The 20637-nt window shown below is 39.9% G+C and overlaps 1 protein-coding gene across 2 annotated transcripts in view; it reads right to left on the reverse strand.

Annotated features, from left to right (window-relative positions):
* Positions 1 to 20637, reverse strand: part of LOC128514368 (raftlin-like) — a 101139-nt gene that overhangs the window by 19157 nt on the left and 61345 nt on the right. The window contains exons 5-8 of one of the 2 annotated variants that reach the window (XM_053488189.1): positions 17322 to 17559; positions 17086 to 17232; positions 12504 to 12707; positions 5601 to 5707 (exon numbers count right to left, since the gene is read on the reverse strand). In XM_053488189.1, the coding sequence (XP_053344164.1) occupies positions 5601 to 5707; positions 12504 to 12707; positions 17086 to 17232; positions 17322 to 17559 (696 nt within the window). Of the gene's footprint in view, positions 1 to 5600; positions 5708 to 12503; positions 12708 to 17085; positions 17233 to 17321; positions 17563 to 20637 lie in introns of both variants that reach the window. The other variant, XM_053488188.1, reaches the window with a different exon arrangement.

Here is a 20637-nt window from a genome sequence, read left to right on the forward strand (position 1 = left end):
TAGCTCTTTTAGTGGATCAGATTACACGGGCCAGCCTTCACTCCCCATGTGCTTCAGTGAGCCTTGGCCACCCATGATCCTGTTACTAGTTCACCGGTTTTCTTACTTGGAGCTCTTATCAAACTGTTATCTCTCCTCTAACTGTCATCTCTCCTACTCTTTTGCTCTCTCTTCTTCTTTCTCTTCTTCTCTCTCTCTTTCGCCTTCCCTGTCTCTCTGTCAAACTATACATGTCGCTCCTGAGCTGCCAGTGATCCAAACCCCCTTTTCCCCCTTTGTCCTGGTGTCCCGCTTCTGGTTGAGATGCGTGTGGTGACTGGGGAAGGTTCCACTTTTTCCTCGGCTGATGCAGACAGCTGTTCTCGGAGGACTCACGACTGCAGTCACTCGATAGATCAGGACTGGGATTTGCTACAGTCTACCTGAGCCTTCAATAACAAACTGGACTCCATATTAACTTAAACACATCTCCTGTTATACTGAACTTCCAGCCTCCTAACCCACTGCGGATCAATCCCTGTTATCCGTTATACCCTGTTATACCCAAATGAGGATGGGTTCCCTGTTGAGTCCGGTTCCTCTCAAGGTTTCTGGCCAAGGCTCAGAAATGGTGTAGTCCAATCCAATAGAAATGCTAGTGTACTTCAAACTGAGAAAAAGGGTTAATGCTGGTTCTGATAATAATGTGTCAGAAAACACAGGTCATTACTGTTTTGGTGGCAAAAGGAGGACCTACTCAATATTAGGAGGGCAGTCATGATGGTAAAGCTGATCGGTGTATACAAGTTATACAGACAAATAACATTACACATAATGACCATAGAAAGAAAAGTGCAAGTTAAAAGTAAATGCACAGTTAAGCCAGTGAATCAAGCGAACCCCATGAAACATTAACCAAGCATTAAATCGTTCCGCAAACGTGCAAGTCATTTGAAAATATATGAATTCAGACTGTTTTTTCTATGGAGATTGAATTCTAAAAACATAGCCTTGGGCAGACGGATCATTTCGAGTAGTCAGTGCATTTTATCCAAACCTGTCCCCGGGCTCTGTTTCTGCTGTGTTTATTAGTGGAACGTTCTGGAAACCGGATACATACATATTGTCATTTTCTGTGATAAATGCCGCAATATCTGCGAAAGAAGATTGGAGCTTTAAGTGGTAATTACACTCTAAAAACAGTAGCATCCCTTCATCACCTCTTCAAGTTCGGTAGTTGCAAAATGTCAGACTGGCATATGCGAGAATTCCCACCTCACTTTCAGTGCAGAGCTCTACCACTGATCACTACTTTCAGTCAACTACGTTTAATAGAAACGTGGCCTGCTTGGAAAGACAGATTCGAAATCGCCAAGCGCATTTTTAAAAACGTTGCTTGGGAAACAGGAGGAATCTAGGGTCCAATAATATGCTGTTAAAATGATTCCTTTTTCCGGTGGCTTATAACTAATAACTACACTGACAAGGGGTAAACCTTCAAGGATTAGTCCTTGTGGGAATTGTGAACGGGAAAAAGCTGGCCGTGCACTGATAAGACTGGAGCTTCTCCGCGTTATACGTCAAGGTTGCCCTGTCTATTGATTTTCTTCAAAGTGAACGAATAGCGTGTGCTCAATTTGAATTGCGTTGCTATGGCTTGCTTTTACAACGTGCACCTCTAAACATTCATACATTTCCAACGGTTCTTTCATTACAGAAAATTGCTGCATCAAGGACAAACTGGAAATGTACTTATTTAAAATGTGTCAGTGTGTTTCCTTTGTCACATGACCCAAAAAAAATACCCCAACAAAACAAAACCAAAAAAAAAAAAGACAATCAGTGTTTTCCATCTTCGATGTCCCTGTTGGAACAATTCATCATGCTGCTAATCTGGGAACAATCAACGTCAGGATCCTGGCATCCAGCAAAAGGTCCTGCTCGCTAAATCATATCATGAAGAATAGAAATGTCAACCTAATGCCAGTCATGTTGTGTCTTCTTTTTGTGTGTGTGTGTGTTAGCTAGCAAGCCGCACAGGTCAGGATGCAATTCATACAACGTGAGAGAAAAGTATGTGAGAGATAGCCGGATCAAGTGAATAAGAAAGGCAAGGAGAGCCACAGGCTAAAGAAGCTCAAAACTCGATTACTGTGATAGCATCAGAATACACAACAATCCTGACAACACGCCCCCACACACACATATTAGTGCATCACAAACCAATCCGAGTGTGACGGCTTTGGAATGAGACCCGGCAAAAAGAGCTCATGTGAACAAAACATGTCTGGGGCTCGAATTCGAGCAACGTTAATGCCACTCCAATGAGCAGAGCTGACCCGAAATCTTATTTCCCCTCCGTCACCTCTCTTTTTATCCTTTCGCTGGGAAGGAGTTTTTAAGCTTTTGAGTATATATAATAAACCGATCATATTCCCGAATAAATAGATCTGCATGTTTAAAAAGGAGGCACTGCAAGGCACAGGTAATGTAGACACGGCTGATGCAGGCAGATCTGAGTCCAAACAGTCAGGCGGACGTGAACTCCCTGCTTGGTACCACGTTCACGTCCGAGCCTCCAGCGCTATCACTCAAGATATAAGGAAGACATGCATCAAGACTATTCTCTGTCCTGGACCCAAGAAGTGGAAAGAACTTCCCCAGGGTATCTTTAAACCGTGAGACTTAACACACTACCTCTCCACTAAGCATTTAAATAAGCACTTAAAATACCCCCCCCGACCTCTTGAATTGGATTGCATTCTGATGCAGAATTCTTGCACTTACTTCACGCTAACAAGGTGTTTTTAACTTGAGAGCGTTCTTAGACTCTGAGCTATTTGTACTAGCATGAAGTAAAAGAACCAGACCACTTACATCAGTTCAGACACCAAATAAAAACAAACCAACTAAGACAAAATACAAGCAAACAGACAAAAAAACACAGGGTAACGAAAACAAGACGCAGTTGTGACAAGCAAGACACAACAATAATTCATAAGGGAATGCAAGTGCTAATTACAGTTGAGAGTTGAGATAAGAGTTCCTAGCTCCTGCATGTTTGCCAGAGCGCCAATTGGGTAAGGGGAGAAAAAGAAATTTTCACTTTCTGACTAATTTCCAATGTGCATGTGCAAGATGATTATCAAACACAGTTAAGCCCAGCTATGGTTATAACTAGACCATTTAATGGGCCTACTGTCCATGTCCCAGTTTACGGTACAAGCACGGCAGGGGAAGTGACTTATTGACCAAAGCATGACCGATAGGTGGCAGTATGCACCCTTTTCAGCTGGTTAGGATTGTACTCAAAGACCAAAACAATTAACAAACAGGTTAGATAGCGGTGAACTGCTGGCTTGTCGAGCGATAAAAACATTGGAAACTTTACTTTTTGTACAAATAAAATACACGCTATCTACACTAAAATAACTGATAGCTTAGCAAGTGAAAATATACTAAATATAGTCAAATCGACAATTTTTTATATTAGATTTCCACTCACTCACTCACTCACTCACTCATTGTCTATACCGGTTTATCCTGTGTACAGCATCGCACGGGGTCCGGATTCTATCCTAGGTGACTTGGTACAAGACTGGGTACATCCTTGACGAGGTAATTCAATGCATGGCACACATACTGTACGCACACTCACATGGAAGAGCCAGTTAGCCTAATATGCATGTTTTTAGGACTATGGGAGAAAACCGGAATACCCGGAGGAAACCCATCAAGCATGGGAAGAACATGCAACCTCATGTTTACACAAACCCCGAGGTGGGACTCGAACCCAGACCCAGGAGGTGCAAAGCTTTAAGATTATTAAACCTATTTCTAGATAAATTTTTATCGATTTTTTTAAAGCACAAATATCTTGTTCTATTTGACAGATCATTTTGCTAGTTTTAAGCATTTGTTTCTTGAAAGAAGCAACATTATCCACCAACAGAACAAGAAATTTATGCTTAGACATTAGGACTTATCGTCTAGAAATAGGTTTAGTTAATTTTATATTAAGATATTTTCAGTTAGTGGGCACTGGTGGCTCAGTAGTAGATGTATCGTCTGCCATGCGGAAGGCCTGGGTTTGATTCCCAGCCAGTGCCCAAATCCGAGCCACTGGATGCAGTGCTGGTCCCAAGCCCGAATAAAATGGGAGGGTTGTGTCAGGAAGGGCATCTGGTGTAAAACCTGTGCCAAGCTTGTATGTGCGGATTGGATGGTCTGCTGTGGTGACCCCTTGCCAGGAGCAGACGAAAGACCAACAACAACATAGTAAGATATTTTCACTTACTAAGATATACATTTTTGCAATGCGGCTTCTTCTGCCATTGCGCATTCAAACACCGCGATAATGAAACTGTGGAGCATGTGCAGAGCGCCTGGGCTGATTTCTGTGTCTGATTGGGTTATATGTGGTGCAGGAGCAGCTCGACTACGAACTGCATTGTCTGGGTGTGAGTTGGCCTTGAGAAGTTACATACAGCATGATTGGACCAGCCTGTCATTTATTTTAAAAGTCTGGTTTTAGTCAGACTAACACAATACCATGTTAACCTACTGACTCAGTGATGAAGTACAAACATGAGCTGGCAATCCGCTAATAAGGAACCTTATGGAATTCCTCCAACAATTTCTTTACTCATATTAGGACAAATTCTACCCTTAGAAGGTTCCACCGCATCCACAGCCTATAACAGAAGGTAGCTTATCAGTAAAGAATCAAAACCATTAATCATACAGTAAACAGTTAAAGAATTCCCCGAGAAGAATCGAGGATTTTTTTTTTTAAGTAGAGTGATGACAGCATTAAGGATTAAAGTATTATATGTTTTCATATGGGTCAAAATAACTGTTGATGCACTGTCATTAGAATCATTTTTAGACATTCAGCTGCGTCTCTATTACAAAAAAAAAACTAAAACTTTGTCCTATTTGTATTGACTGGAGCTTAAAAAAAAAGATTTTCACCCCAATGTGACCTCATATAAGAAGAACCCCTCCCCCCGGCTTGTTGCTCAGTTCTGCTGTTCTTTGAGGCGGGGATCTTGGTTTACATCCAGTATCCAAGCTATCAAGTTTAGTATCATTTACATAGACACTGAACCGGGGAGCTTTGTTAACTTGTTATTAAGACATCCATCCATCCATCCATCCATCCATCCATCCATCCATCCATCCATCTATCTATCTATCTATCTATCTATCTATCTATCTATCCATCCATCCATCCATCCATCTATCCATCCATCCTGGACCTTTTTTTCAAAAACTCCTAGATTACTTTTACCACCTTTTCTCAGACTTTTCCATCATCAGACTTTAGACCTTTTAAAAAGATATTATCATGCATGCACTTTCTTCTAGTATATTATTTCTTCTTTACAGAAATGCAAAAAACAAAACAGGTGGACGCCATCCACAATATGTTTCTTGTCTACCTCCAAATGGTCTATGAGTGTGGGAGTGAATTCATCTCTGTGAAATGTTAACCATGCAGCTGAGTAAACTTCACGTCACCTCTTGGATAAGTGCTGGCTTAAAAAGGCATTTTGTCTTCCTTACCATGTTCTTCTGTCTGTATAAGTCAATATGGAACACTAAAAGAGCTCACTCACGTTAATGATGGTCCATTGTTCGACCACGATGGCGTCGTAGGTCGTACTTGCCCCGGAGTCTCCCTCTTGGAAAATAAACACGCTGTCGATGACCTTAGGCAGCTGATCTGCAAGGAAAAGGAGTAGAGGCTAAAGATGAGGATCTTACAGCATGGGTCAAACCAGGGGAGTTATTCTAACAGGAAACAGAGAGCAGACAGTAATGATGTCCTGGACAGATAAAGAGAGATAAAAAGAAGGCGAGAGGTAATAAAGATCTGCAGCGAGAAGAAAGACACCTCAGGGTACAATTTCAACTGTTCGTCCATAGTGAAACCAGCCTTTAACTCATGAAAGGAAGTTCTAATTAATAGCTCGTCCTTTTCATAAAGGACTATTGGAACATATTTAGTATAAAATAAAGAAGCCATAAGAGGCTCATTTTTGTATTTAGGCTTGGCGTCTGAGATGGCCCCTGCTGTCCCTGTGCTTGGCCCTGATTGAGATGCATTACTGTTAATAAGCTCAGCAGGAGGCAATATACATGCACCGAAGAGTCTGGTGTTATTTTGGGTCGAGTGTTGTCTCCTGCTTTCTCATCTCAGTTTCTTCATCTCCGCTCTAATACTGTTTGTGTCTGCTTGCCAAGCCTCTTCAGATTTCATTAGTGAAACTCAGGAAGGTGGGGTAGGGGGTGAAAAAATGGCTAGACTCAGGAGAGATAGAGGAAGAAAGATATGGAGGGACAATGGGAGGAAAAAACCTATTTAAAGCTTGACTCACTCGATTGAAGACATCTCAGTGCCCTTTTCAAACTGCGGCTATTGTTCCAACCACTGTACGTCAGCTGTAATTGGAACAGTCTACTTGCGAGACCATGTGGATGGTCTGTAGACCATGAGCATCTGTATAATTAGCGTTCGACCAGTGAAGAGATGCTGATAGTGATCAGTGAGGAAGGAGAGAAAGTCCATTTGACCAGTCCAGCGCTTTACCAATTGTCATGACTATGCACCTGATCTTTGCATATGAATCTTATCTTATACAAGGGGTTTTCAAGTCAAACTGGGACTTGTGATGAAACTTCTGGTTTATGAAGACTTTAATCACAGTACCTTGATGAGACTTTTTGCCACAGTAAAACATTTGAATGGTAAAACTTTTAAAAAAGGCTGTACGTCTGTGAATGACGATCCCTCAGAATCTACTGCAGTCGTTCCTGTGAACATTGAGCAAGTGAAATGCCTGATTCATGAAAATCACCTAATAACTTGTCTACAGCTTGCAGAAGAGACATGTCTGTCTTTGGGAACTGTGGACATTATCATTCACCAACACCACTAGCATGTTACAGGAACTCGGCTGGGAGTTATTGCATTAAAGTGGTTCCTGGGAGGCCAGGGTTTCGAATGTGAAGCAGTCCAATCATGGCTCTGGCCTACTGAGAAAACTTTCCACCTTGATGGTATCCAAGCATTAGTACAAATCTGGGACAAGTACATTAGTGGAGCAGGAGATTATATAGAGAAACAAAAACTGATTTTTATCGTGCAATCAAAGGTCCTGGTTTGACTTGAACGCCACTCGTGGATACTGTCTCAGGTAGCCTCACATCTCCAGGGTCCCTTGTTCCGTTCTGAGCTCAGGTGTCTATCTAGTTTCACATGATTTCTTCGGAATTGCGTGGCTCTCTAGTTATCTCACCTCCGAAAAAGGCATGCCAGGAAGTGAACTAGCCATGCTAACTCACCTGTAGGTGTGAATGAGTGTGTGAATGTGTGTGAATACTGCCCTGTGAGGGACTGGTGTGCCATTCAGAGTGTATTCCTAGTTTCCTATAAACTCGACTAGGATAAAGCAGTTCTCCTTCTTGTCCCGGTAGATTTGTTCCTGTTGCTTATTTGTTCGTCATGGTTCTGAATTCTAATCTAATATTATTCGCCCATCTATGTTGGCTCAGTCCTAAAATGCCCTTTGTCTAGATTTATTAAATGTGTTTTTGCATGATGGATGACAGATTTGCCACGGACTCGGTATGACGCGTGGAAACGCTTGAATTACATCTCTGACTCATGTATATTTTAAAAAGCACCTGCTTTAGCAATAGCCCAGGATTAAAAATGACACACTTATCCAAGAAGATTGGGTTGCTGGGCAGATTTTTGAGAAGGTCAGCATTCATATGATGTTTTATGCTGGATTAACGTCTATTATGAAGATACCACAAACTCTTGCTTGAAGGAGAATAGCAGATGTTTCGGCGAGTGTAGGTGTGCACATGTTTGTGCATCTGCCTCTCATCTCTCAGGAAATTTAGCCTCATTCAAACGCCTTCCTTTGTGTCCCCCCGAATAAAAGAAAGTCAGCCTGAGGTATCTTGGAAATTCCTTTCAGAGCAGTATAATACCTTATTGGAAATTCATACGCAAAATACCCCTGCCTCGCTTGGCGTCTGAATATAGAAGGTGCGGCATGAATAGTTATGCATATGAATGTGTCACAGCTGCGGATACTAATCCGTTTCTGACGAGGGGTGAGGCGGGGAGGTGAGAAGGAACAGACGAAAAGGAACCTTTTAGTCCACGTTGTCCTTGTCTTTTTGATCCACGCCTGAGCAGGAGTCATTGGGGGTGGGGGTCTGGGTTTCACGTGGATCTCCTGATGGGTTTGATGCTGTATACTGTACATCTTTTATTTGAAGCCTGACCCTCACTGGTCAGTGTCTCCTACAGAGTTCCCGTGCACCCAAGAGGCCAAGGTGTTAATTACCGCTGTGCTGTTTACCAAAGAATCAAAGTTTCACAATGATTACGGCGATTCCCTTTCGAGGTCATTTTGATCTCAAAAAGAAACAAGATAATCAAAATGTAGGAAATACTCTAGACTCTGGGTTTTGTAAAATTTTAAGGTTATCCTTTACATCTATTTGTGGTCCGTCCATAAAAGAAAGGACAGACACAACTGGTTTAAGCACGCTAAAATGGCTAAGCCTACCTGTTGTCTTTAAAGGATAACAAGGCATCGTATATAAGGTTTTGTTTTAGGCAAAGGTGGGCAAAGTACTTAAATCCTGTACTTGAGTAAAAGTAGAGATTCCCTCGGGCAACTATTACTTAAGTAAAAGTAAAAGTCTTTATTTACTAAGGTACTTAAGTAAAATGACAGAAGTGCTCACCCTTAATTTTATTCAGAGTAACAAAAGTACAGGGCTTGCATAGCTTACATAGCCTTTCTCATAATAACACAATCTCTCTCTATCTCTCTCTCTCTCTCTCTCTATCTGCTTTTTCATTGTGAACATGCTGTTTTTATCGTTCCGCTTCTGATTTCAAACACCTGTTATGTTTTTTGGCGTGTCTCGAAGGAAAGACAAGTCATGCAATGACGCACAATCGTCTGGAGGCGAATTTCCCACTTCAAATACTACACATCAATGTAGTATTTAGTAACGCAACACCATGCAGAAATGTACTTAAGTAAAAGTACAGATATTTGGTGTATTTGTGAGTGGAGTAAAAGTATCCTTTAATAAGGATAACACAAGTAAAGTATAGATATATGAAATATATAACGAAGTATGTACTCAACTACCTAGCGCATCCGATTTTGGATCACCGTGGTAATAAGAAAACAAGCCTCTCGTAACCTCTCGCAGCCGGAAGCCTAGAGAGGGCTGATTGGCCAAGCTCTTTTAAAGGGGATGGATAAGAGGTACTTTGTGCTCTCACATTAATTACGGCTCTACAGCCAATTAGGAGCATCTGTGAGCTTACGCATCTAGAGGAGTGGATAGCGCTGTCCTCCGAGTGTGTTACGCCGCCCCCTATGGTGCGTGAGTGCAAGCAGTTCGAAAAGATGCGGTTGGCTGGCGTCACGTGGTTCGTGGTCTTCGGCCCTCCCGACTGGGTGGTAGTAGTAGCCTTAAATGTGGGAGCCCCCTAGTGACAGGGAGGAATCGGATAAGACTAAATTAGGGTAAAAAAAAGAGACTGGGGCTGATTTCTTTCTACTCTAGATTGTAGATTTCGGCAGCTGATCACTGACAGTCTCATCGGATGTTCACACATTGTGACACGACTCCTAGAGGGATACTTTTGAGCTACTTTCATCTGTAGTTCTATAGAAATTCAAATGTAAAATACATTTACAGGTTTAACTACAGAAGTTGAACACTATGTGTAAATATATTTTGGTTTCGTTGTTTGAGCACGTTTCCTATTTATAGTGTTTGGTATTTGGATTAAACCTGGCAACCCAGTCACCCATAACAGATAAGAACTTAAAAAAATAATGAATGCAGCTGCCTATTTGTTAAAAAAAATATGTGTGTGTGTGCGCACGTCACACTTCACCACACACCATTCTTATTATTCCATCGATTAGTCCTCGTGATATGATGCAATGCTCAAACCTAACAGCTTCGTCTTTAAGCCACTGATACATATTCGATTTTAACTCTCCATCTAATATCCAGCCCACCTGTCAAAGTGAAGAGTAAATACATCTTCCAGGAGCTAGAAATGGATGAACTGCAGCAGCAGCAGAGCAAAACGACAGACCGACAACAATAACAACGACAACAACATCAATACCTAGCACAGTCCAGAGAAATCCATCAGGACTTCCTAATCCATGGCCAAACTCATCCCTGTGTAAAGAGATTAGAGGAGATAGACTACACTTCCTTTTTGTCTCTGTCTGTCGAAACTGGCTTTAGGATGCGCCTACCCAGAATCCTCTGGGTTCATGTTATGTTTTCACATCATATCTGGACAAGAACCAAGGTGGGATTTTGGTGGCGTGTGTGATGATTTAAGGCACTCTAGTCATGGAGTTTCTCTTAATAGGAAATCACAGAGAGGTTTGAAAGGCAGTGAGATCCGAGCTGTGTGGGTTGATAATGCATACAGTACGCTTTTGCAATAAATCAAGTACACACTCTCCGAGCGCTGAGGTAGGGCCCCTTTCCACAACTCGGCAGGAATCTTCAAACATCTTCCTTCTCGCCTGTTCTCGCTTGACTCAGGGACAAACATGTCCTTTAGGACTAATTAGAGCAAAGTCATCTTGAGTTATTTCCACTTTTCAGTTTCTGCTAGGAGATTTTTTATCATTTATGTGTAAACTTCTTTAAGAAAGTAATAAAATTCAACTCAAACTGTGAGCTGAACAGAAGGTGAGGGTCAACATAAACTTTTTTTTTTATTATAAACTACTAGCGTAAGTACGCGTCGTTGACTAGAAAAGAGTTTGTAGAGATACTTAAAAGGTTAATGATAAAAATAATCTGCTAATCTTTAAAGTAATCAGTGATATTATTATTTCAGGATGAAGCCCATGTACACATCTGTCATACAGAGAATCACATTTGTTTACATTGAGCAAGAAGCTTATTTTAAAGTGAATTATTAAATCCGGATCATAACTGTTCATAACATCACTTTACCCAACATTTCGATTTTAATTATGGTGCAGGTTACAGGCAGATATTTAAGTACTGCAAAAGTTTTATTAAATTCTGTACAGCGGTCAATTTAAGACACGCCCACAGTTTGACGCCTGCGCAGTACGATGTCAAAATCTGGCACAAAACTGATCATAACTTGACCTCTACTAAACATTTTGATTTCATTTATGGCTCGGATTTAACTTCAGGCAAATACAAAAGGACTAACGCAAAGTTTCATTAAATTCTGTCCAGACAGTTTTACGTGATGCTGTAATAAAATCTGGTTGGACAGACATACAGACATACAGACATGAGACTGGTTTCAGGTCCTCCAGTGTATGAAAAGTAAGGCTATTATTATTGAAAGAGTAAGTTCTGACCAATGTACAAACAAAATCTTTGTTTTATTTATATAAATAATTCAATTATAATCCATTTTGTTTAATAACATTAAGTGTATGCGTACATCGTCAAATTGCCCTTCATCTTCAAGATGTTTCTGTGTCAGGTAACATAAAGACAAAAGTTTATGTTTGACACTGGAGGCTCCTTCCATATATAAAAAAAATAGGGTGTGGTTTCCCAGGCATATAAATATGAATAATTTTTTTTGTGCAAATATTTATTTCAAAATGTTTATATATTATATGTAAAATTTATTCGGTTAAGAAATACTGGATAAATATCAATGCAAAAGAAAAAAAAAGATTTCGGCTTCCCAGAGTGAAAACAGGAAGCGATGTAATTTACTGATCAAGCTAATGATGCCTTGCGTTCCTCTATTGTCCGCTATTTTCCCTCTCCAAAATTAGTAGCCTTCCTAATGGACCATGAATTTAAACGTAATTAACATCGGCCGGTTACAACACAAAGCCTTGTAATATTCATAATGATGACTAAACATACCGCGTCCTTCATCTCTACCACTTCGACTAGCAGGAGTCTTCAATCTCTGTGGCGTTCCTTTAAAAAGTCTAAAACGCGTTGAATAACACTCAGGGTTCCCTATTCCCTATTCAGAAGGCGTTGCGGGGGACGCGCTTCCTGCGCCCGGGTGCGCGGAGTCTCAAGAAGGCGTCAGAAAGCGAATGCTTAATTATTTAGATGGAAAATAAAGCAGAGCTCGCTAATTCGATCTGGTTAATTGTAACGTTCGAAAAGCGCTGATCCGTTCATCTGGAGGAGATGAAATAATGGGTCTTTTTAATCACTCTTAAAGTCAGAACAGAATCAAACACCTAAAAAAAGAGAAGATATTTAAAAACAAGAATTAAGCTTGAAGATTTGTATGTTGACTCGAGGCCGTTTTGCTTTGTGATCAACCAGCGCTTTTTGTGTTTTCAGGTTTCAGGTTATCTTGTAGTGGACTTGTGCAGCATGCTTTATTTGGACATTTCCATTTAAAAGATCAATAAAGTACACATGTCTGTATGTGTGTGTCTCCCTATGAGGCACTAATGGAAAAGCATTCTCACCGTCGTCTTTGCCCAGATTGAAGTAGCCATCGACCAGCGAGTTTCCGTTGTTGAAGTGTTGCGTCATGTGGTCCAGCCATTGGGCCTCGATGGCGCGACTGCCCTCGTCACCGGGCTGCACCCGTAGAGGCACCTTCACCGTGTAGTACTTCAGCGGCTGCGGGCGCCCACCCGGGTAGTTAAACAAGCCGAAAAGTTCAGCACCTGTCGATGATATGGAAAATAAAAAACCCAGACGTTATCTAGGTTTTGAAAAGGCAGCGAGTGGAAAGTAGAGATTTTTCTTTTGAAAAACAACCAGTAAAAGTTGAGGTAGAAAAAGACTCCCATATTCTCCCTTCAATTTCTGTAATTCAGTTGTAGCTAAAATAAAGCTAGCTGTATAGAGGTGCTAGCATGAGCGCCAAATAATAACTTGGCAACTTCTAACCGGATCCACTGCAGTTCATGGCTAATCAGTTATCTCCTAAGCGGCACTTGCCTCCTTTGCTAATGTTTACTCTTGAGATGCAGTTCGGCAGTTCATTTATCAGATTCGAAAGAAAGCAAAGCAAAGCAGGGTAGCTAATTAGCTAAATCAGATAACCCAGTGCACAGCTCAAATAAGGACATGAAGTCCCCGGGTGACTGTCTGCTCCTTCTCAATATGATTTTGCGTTCTCTTTGTGCTGAATTAGCTTTTACGTCTGAAATATAGAAGCACAAAGTGCATCTAATGGATTAAAATAGGCCATGAAAAATTTGTTTGTGTGCTTCGATCCAGCCGAGCTCGACCTCTCCCACACGCGTTTTTCAGATCTATATTGGAACTAATGGATATTTGACCGAAATGATAAATAGAGATGCACTTTTGCTCTGGCGGCCGCCGCTTGCACCGCTAGTGACCACGTCCGAGCCATTTACTGTCTCTCTGAAGACTGTGCAAAGCAAATCGGCGCACAGGATGTTTCCCGCCCACGCGTGCTCTCTCTCTCTTTCTCTCTCTCTCTCACACACACACACACACACACACACACACATATACACGCAAATGCTCAGAAATCATCAGGCCTTCCTAGCTATGGTTTTCTGTCAAACTCAGTTTGAAGGATGAATCATCTCTTCAGCACTGGATGAGCGTTATGACAGGCAGTCAGAGAATTCACAGCTCGGTCACAGTCCTCATCCCACGACCAGCTGTGCATATATCACAACTCGGAACGCAACGACACTCAGAAATGATGGCCCCATAACGCGCCGATTTAACTTTTGACATCGGTAATCTTCTTAGTCATCTTGTACCTCTAAAGAACTAACAACAATGTGAGAAAAGCCAAGGGAGTCAGATGACAAGTTGCGTTTGACTTTACCTGCTTTGCTAATAATGCAAACTCTTAAGGCTAAAATGTTTTCAGTAGAACACTTCAACAAAGTGATTTCTTATTAGAAAGGTTTCGAAGAACTGTGCCTGGCCAAAAAAATAAAAATCAAATAAGCTGGAAATTATTGTGCTGCATGAAGCAAAGGAAACAACTAAGGAGATAAACAGCTGTGTGGCCATAAGAAATCCACTTGTCACATCAGAACAAAGGCTTTAATTTGTTAGGGAGCATAGAGATTGGACTTTGGAGTGATGGATAAAGGTCATGTGGTCTGATGAGTCCAGATTGACCCTATTCCAGAAACATCATGTATAGCATCAACAGACAGTGTTATGATCTGGGGTTGCTTCAGGTGCTCAGGTCTAGACCCAGCAACGTTATGTGGCAATAAAATCAAGTCAGCTGACGACCTGAATGTACTGAATGACCAGATTATCACATACATGTGTGTTTTTTTCCTTCCTAATGGAATAGGCCTATTACAGAACACAAATCGTGAAAGTGTGGTCCCGGGAGCATGAGGAATTTAATTTTCACACATGAACTGGACACCATGTTGTGTGTCGTAATCAAAGCTAAAGGTGATTAAAGGAAACCTTAGAATGTTCAGCCAGGCAACATGTTTGAAAACATCTGTTAATGCTAAGAACCCCCCCCCCCCTTTTTCTTTTAAAGGTTTTCCAATAAAATAATAATTGTAACTATTTTTGAATTATTACTTATTCTTTTAAACATTAACATTAATTAAATTGCCAGGAGTTTAAAATGTATTGTATTGCATTATTATCTAAATTAATACAATTAAATTATTATAACTTACTTAATATTTTTAATTCATATTATTTTCTGAATAAGAGTAGTGCTTAGACCTGATTCTACTGATGAACAATGTATCTATTTAGAACCTTTAAGGTTCTTAACCTTGTTTCTCCTCTAAGAGAAACATTAAAGGTTCTAAAATTTCTAAGAATGCAAGGTTCTTGCTAGCTCTTAAATTTTCTACAAAACTTGCCAAGTTTGCACTATACAGTAATGAGGTAGCTTTTATGCTGTTATTGAAGGAACCAAACTCAATTGATAGAAAATCAAAATTTTTTGGTGTTGTTAATTTACCTGGTACTTGATACGTTCAAAGACTAAACTGTTCTTCATCGGTTAAAGTTCCTAGGATTAGAAAGAAAGGTTCTTATCCTTATCAAATGACATGCTTGGATCCCTTTCTAATAGGTAAACACTCTTAATGTATAATCTTTAACGGTTCCCGAAGAGGTCCACTGAAGTACCCTTAAGAGTGTGCAGTCTCAGATTTTCTGCCTAGCTAGCTAAATAGCTAGTAAGCACGCTCTGGTAATGAGCTCCATTTATTAACTTCATTTCTTTAACTTCAGTAATAGCTTTGCTCAGGATGTTGTGGATTCCTGACCGTGGAAGGTGGACTGGTTCATTATAGTGCCCTATATATACTTATAAAATACTATATATTACTTTCACATATTAATTTACACAATCATTTACACCTGAGAGGCGTTATCAAATTGCCCATAGTGTGTAAATGAGTGTGTGAGTGTGTGTATATGTGTGAGTGTGTGTATATGTGTGTGATGAATTGGCACCCTGTCAAGGGCTGCCTCGTGCCCTAAGCCTCCTGGGATAGGCTCCAGGTCCCCGCGACCCTGAGTACAGGATAAAGCGGTATAGAAGATGAGTGAGTGAGTGATTTACGCCTGAGAGCAATTTTATATACGTATCTGGATCATTTACTGTCATGTTTTTTCGTGATCTAAGCGGAAAACCAGACGATACACACATGGACCCGTAAAAAGAGCATGGGAAATTCCATCAAGTTCCATAACGTATATTTTCCCTTATTATTTTTAAATAAAATGTGCTAAATCATAAGCTTAGTGTACAGTCAATTTGCAAATGCTTCTAAACTGTAAGTGCTCCTCCAACAAGTGGCACTTGAGGTGATAAAATATTAATATAACTGATATTCAGACAGAGAACACCATGTATCCTGAGGGACCGGCTGAGGGGAAGTTAGCGTTGGACTGTTATAACAGTTTTGGACCACAGTGCTGGTCAAGTGCAGAGGTCTCACTGTGAACAACAGAGCGAGCACATGAACACAATTAGACTCCATCACATTTGTCGGCATGTTGTCAGGAACATGCCGGGGTCGCTGGCATTCCTTCCTAATCTTTTCTCTCTGAACTATTTCAGTCCAGAAAAACACATTTCTACAATCCCTAAAGCCTTGACCTTTGTCTTAGAGCCTCAGGAATGTTTAGATAGGCATCTTTTTTTTTTCCTGCAAAAAAATATCAGAATATCAGATGAGCTTTGGATGAAATCTTGGATAAGAATTTCCTCTTTGTTTCTCTTTTAGAGCAAACCTCGACTTCACCCCCATTACAAATTAGTGACCTCGTGAGCAAACATATGACTGAATACCAAAAACACACGCAATCACATTTTCTCCAGGCTCTGCGTCTAGGGGATTATGAGCCCGGGGTCTGATGGTAGCCCCGGGAGTTCTCTTTCTACTCCCCCTCCTCTTCCTACTTCTCTTTCTCCATTTCCAACTTGATCACTTCCTCGCCCAGATGGAGCACAAGCTCCGATCACCAGGCATCCCAGCATGCCTCGTTTCACACTACAGGGCATACGGCATGAACAACGCCACGTTTTCTGACTCTCGCACAAACAGCAAGAGCGAGAGCCGCCATCTGGTTTTTTTACGAAAACAGTCCAAACGAGGCTTGATCTAAAACCCTGTGCTTGTTTTTCAGAAACGCAGAGGCAAAGCGATGCAAATCTGTCGCACATCTATCCAGCGTGTTTGGGCGATGTTGAAAAGTTTGAATGTTGGGAAATTATCCAAATGTTTGATCTTAAGCTTAAATTCAATCAACTTAACTTTTAGTAACAGATGACACAACTTTCTTAGTTTCCTGTATTACCTAAAATTAGATCCTAAATAAAAAATTACTTCCTTTTACACTCTTTTTTTTCTTGTTTGTGTCTGTAATCAACATGTGGTGTCACGTCTTGCATAAATATTCAGGCAACAAGAAACCAAAGGGACTTCAAATTACAGAGATTGGGTAAAAATAGTATTAGTCTGAGAAACAACCAAAAGTGTCTTCATGGTAATGCTTAACATGATGCTGCCACCACCGTGCTTCACCATCAGAAGTTCCAACAAATCAGCTCCTCACCACATTTGCCTAGAGACGGCCTGCTGGGTTTATCATTCCCTTCCTTGTCTTTGGCCTTGTTGTTGGGCGATGGTGGGTCTTCCTGCTCGCCATCACAACACTCAGATTTGGAAACAGTGGACATCACTTCTGAGAGAGCATCTCCACCTGTAACAACAGTAACCGCTAATGATTGGTTTCTTATCGTAACTTCCATCCAACACCACCAAACCTCCCACAAACGCCTGCATTATCACCTGTATCTCTAGACGTTTTCGGCTCTTCCGTCTCTCCTTCTGCGGCCCAGTCTTCTGCTCCGCTCTCCCCTTGATGACTCGGGCTCGCCGTGAGCTCGGAGCACCGTAGTGAACTCGGACTCGAGTGCAAAGACAGGGACGCTTCTCCAAGTCCTCGTGATGTGACGCGAGGATGGAGGCCGGCCGGTTCCTGGATGAAGCCGGAAAACAAGATGCCCTGGTCGGCTGCATCCTGAATCTGCTGGAAATCAAGAGGTCATGCATTCACCTCATAGAAAATAAGCAAGTGAGACTTCTACAAGTGCAGTTGTGACTAAAATGGATGAAAAAACTCTTAAAAAAAAGACTACGATTTCCAAATTAGACTTTAGAAAATGACATGATAAGTAGAGTAGTCATTAAAATGAAATTAAAGGAAGTTAATTAAAATGGACTGAAAGCAGTAGGGATGATAATACATAATTTAGAGAAAACTACTAATTGAGTCGTAGTCAGGTCAATAACAATATCAGTGCCATAATTCATAATACACATGAAGGTACTGTTGCGGGAACATGCTTTTCACATTGATTGAACTTATACACGGATTTAATTAAAGGACGAACATTTTTATTGCTTACTACTACATTATCAGGTACATACAGTATAAATAATTTATTATTACAGGAATTGATGTACAGTATTAGTCTATGAAGGCTAACCTGTCAATAAATGCATCCATTCATAGTACAATACTGTTATTTTAATAGGTAATATAAGTACATTTAACACCAGAGCTTTTAAATTAATTACATATTTGTGACATTAATTAATATAATAATTACTACTGACGTGAGAGAATTAAGCTAATTATCTCTATATACTCATCAAGTGTAAAAACAATAATTTGAATGTTTTAATTAAGATCAGGAGAAAAGCTACTTGTTTACAGCCTTGTAACAAATGGATAATTGATCCATCCATCCTTCCATCACCACCATTATCTCTATTGATTTTTCAGTGTGGGGTCGGAGCAGTCCTGGAGTCTACACCACGGAACTTCAGGCACAAACCGAGGATGAAGGGCCGCTCCATCACATGGAACAACCAGACACACGCACACACCAAATCATACACTATGGTAAATTTTGAACCGACAATCAGTCTACAATTTGCATTCTGGGAAAAAAAAATCCACCAAGCATGAGGAGAACATGCAAACTCTTCACCCATAAACCAGAGGTGAAATTCCGACCCCTGACCCTGGAGGTGCAAAGAGCCAAAACATGGCATTGGTGCTAAAAAGTGTCTCACCCTGTTAAAAATGTGAATTTTCAGATTGAATCATATACCGTAACACTATTTTCCATAAAATTTATTGCTTCTTATCTCCTGATCCATGCTTAATTTTTTTGTAAACATGCACACACATATATTTGATACTTTAATCAAATATAAAGAAACACAATTGCTAAATATAATTTCATGCTCTTTTATGTTTTAGTGTCCGTAACTTTTTTGGAATTCAAATCTTGCAACGGTCTTAACTGTCATTCAGATGAAACTTGGCCAATTGAGATTTCATGTGAAAAGACATAAACCTGAAAAAGTGCATTATTCTAAAATGTAAAATAGTTAAGATATTGCAACATGAATTTGACATGGTTACTTACAATACAGACTTTTTAAATTAAAGTTTTTTACCGAAAAAAAAAAAGACAATTTAAGCAACAATCTTTACAGGTCATGTGCTTCTAGAAGCTTAAACTAATTTTAGTATCAATACTCATAAAAAATATGAATCATTTGCATTTTAATATACAGTATGCAAAATGGCCATTTTTGGGGCACATATTACATCATCTCTACAAAACGGCTGAAGTGAACAATTTAAAATTCTCCATGTTGCATAAACTTCAGAAGTAACTTTCACACATATTTTCTGTCTTATATGTATAACATTTATAACTTTAATAAAAATAAAAAATAAAAATCAGGACCAATAATTTGGCTAAAACCAATGCCACCCCGCTACCCCTAATAATAATAATAATAATCATCATCATCATCATCATAATAATAATAATCATAATAATCATAATAATAATAAAAATCATTTAGAGCTTGTGTTGACTTTTTCAAGCCAGGTAATTAGTTGCCAGGTAATTAGTTTCTGAGCGAAAATGAAACAAGCAAACAAACAAACACTACTTATCATCAGTGTGGAATGGCATTTATGTTTAGAAGCCATTAAAATTCAGGTTACTGATTAATTAACGATGACAGCCTGCATTCCCTCCTACTGTTTTTATTGTTTTGCTGTTGCATTGAAGGACATACTGTAGAGAATTATACATTAGGACTTTTAGACATGGCTTAAAATGTTCAAAGGCCTTAATTAGATGTGCTTAAACCCAGGTTGCAACTTTAAACTTTACTATATGATTAGTAAGCACCTTTATATTTTTAAAGACACTGACCGTCATAAAATAACCATTTAAATAATTAGTTTTGTGTGATTATTAAATGGTTAATAAGGATTTTATAGGTCATTATGTTATTGTTGATTCTTCTGCTATATCGCATACTAATCAGCATACTGTATCTTTGGACTGTGGGAGAAAACTGGAGTACCTGGAGGAAACCTACCAAGCACAGGGAGAACACGCACACAAACCCAAGGCAGGACTCGAACCCTTGACCATGGAAGTGCGAGACCACAGTGTCAACCGTTACACCACCGTGCCACAATACATAGTGCTGTTGTGCTGGATATAAGCACGGCTAAAGATATGATATCCATAAACAATAGATTTGGAAATAATTAATAAATAATATATATTTTTTGTGAACTTTGTAGCTAAAAGGAACCTTTTAAAGTTATAAAATTAAAGATAAATTATTATCATATCTCCTATTAACATGGTGAGGTTATTATATGAGTATAATCAATGAGTAGTTGACTAATTAATCAATTATGGGTCATAAATAAGTCTTGTAATGATGTATTACATTGACATGATAACATAAAAGCAATGTGTCAAAGATGATGACCGTTTCTTTATTCATTGACATGTTCACTGCGTGAAGTTTTCAGACCCGGAACAAATAGCGTATTTTTTGCACCTGACCTTGACTTTTCAGAGGATACTCACAGAATAAAACAGCGGGACACCAGAAAAGCCAGTAAAGTCTAAACCATCAAGTGGAAAATGGGGTGCTAGAGGTCAAGGTATCGCACGCACGCACACACACACACACATACACACACACACACACACACTGTACAGTATGTACAGAAAAATACCATTATTAATATTCATCCCTAAGAAGGTCA

This window comes from Clarias gariepinus, chromosome 26 (assembly GCF_024256425.1).
Source record: "Clarias gariepinus isolate MV-2021 ecotype Netherlands chromosome 26, CGAR_prim_01v2, whole genome shotgun sequence".
NCBI lineage: Eukaryota > Metazoa > Chordata > Actinopteri > Siluriformes > Clariidae > Clarias > Clarias gariepinus.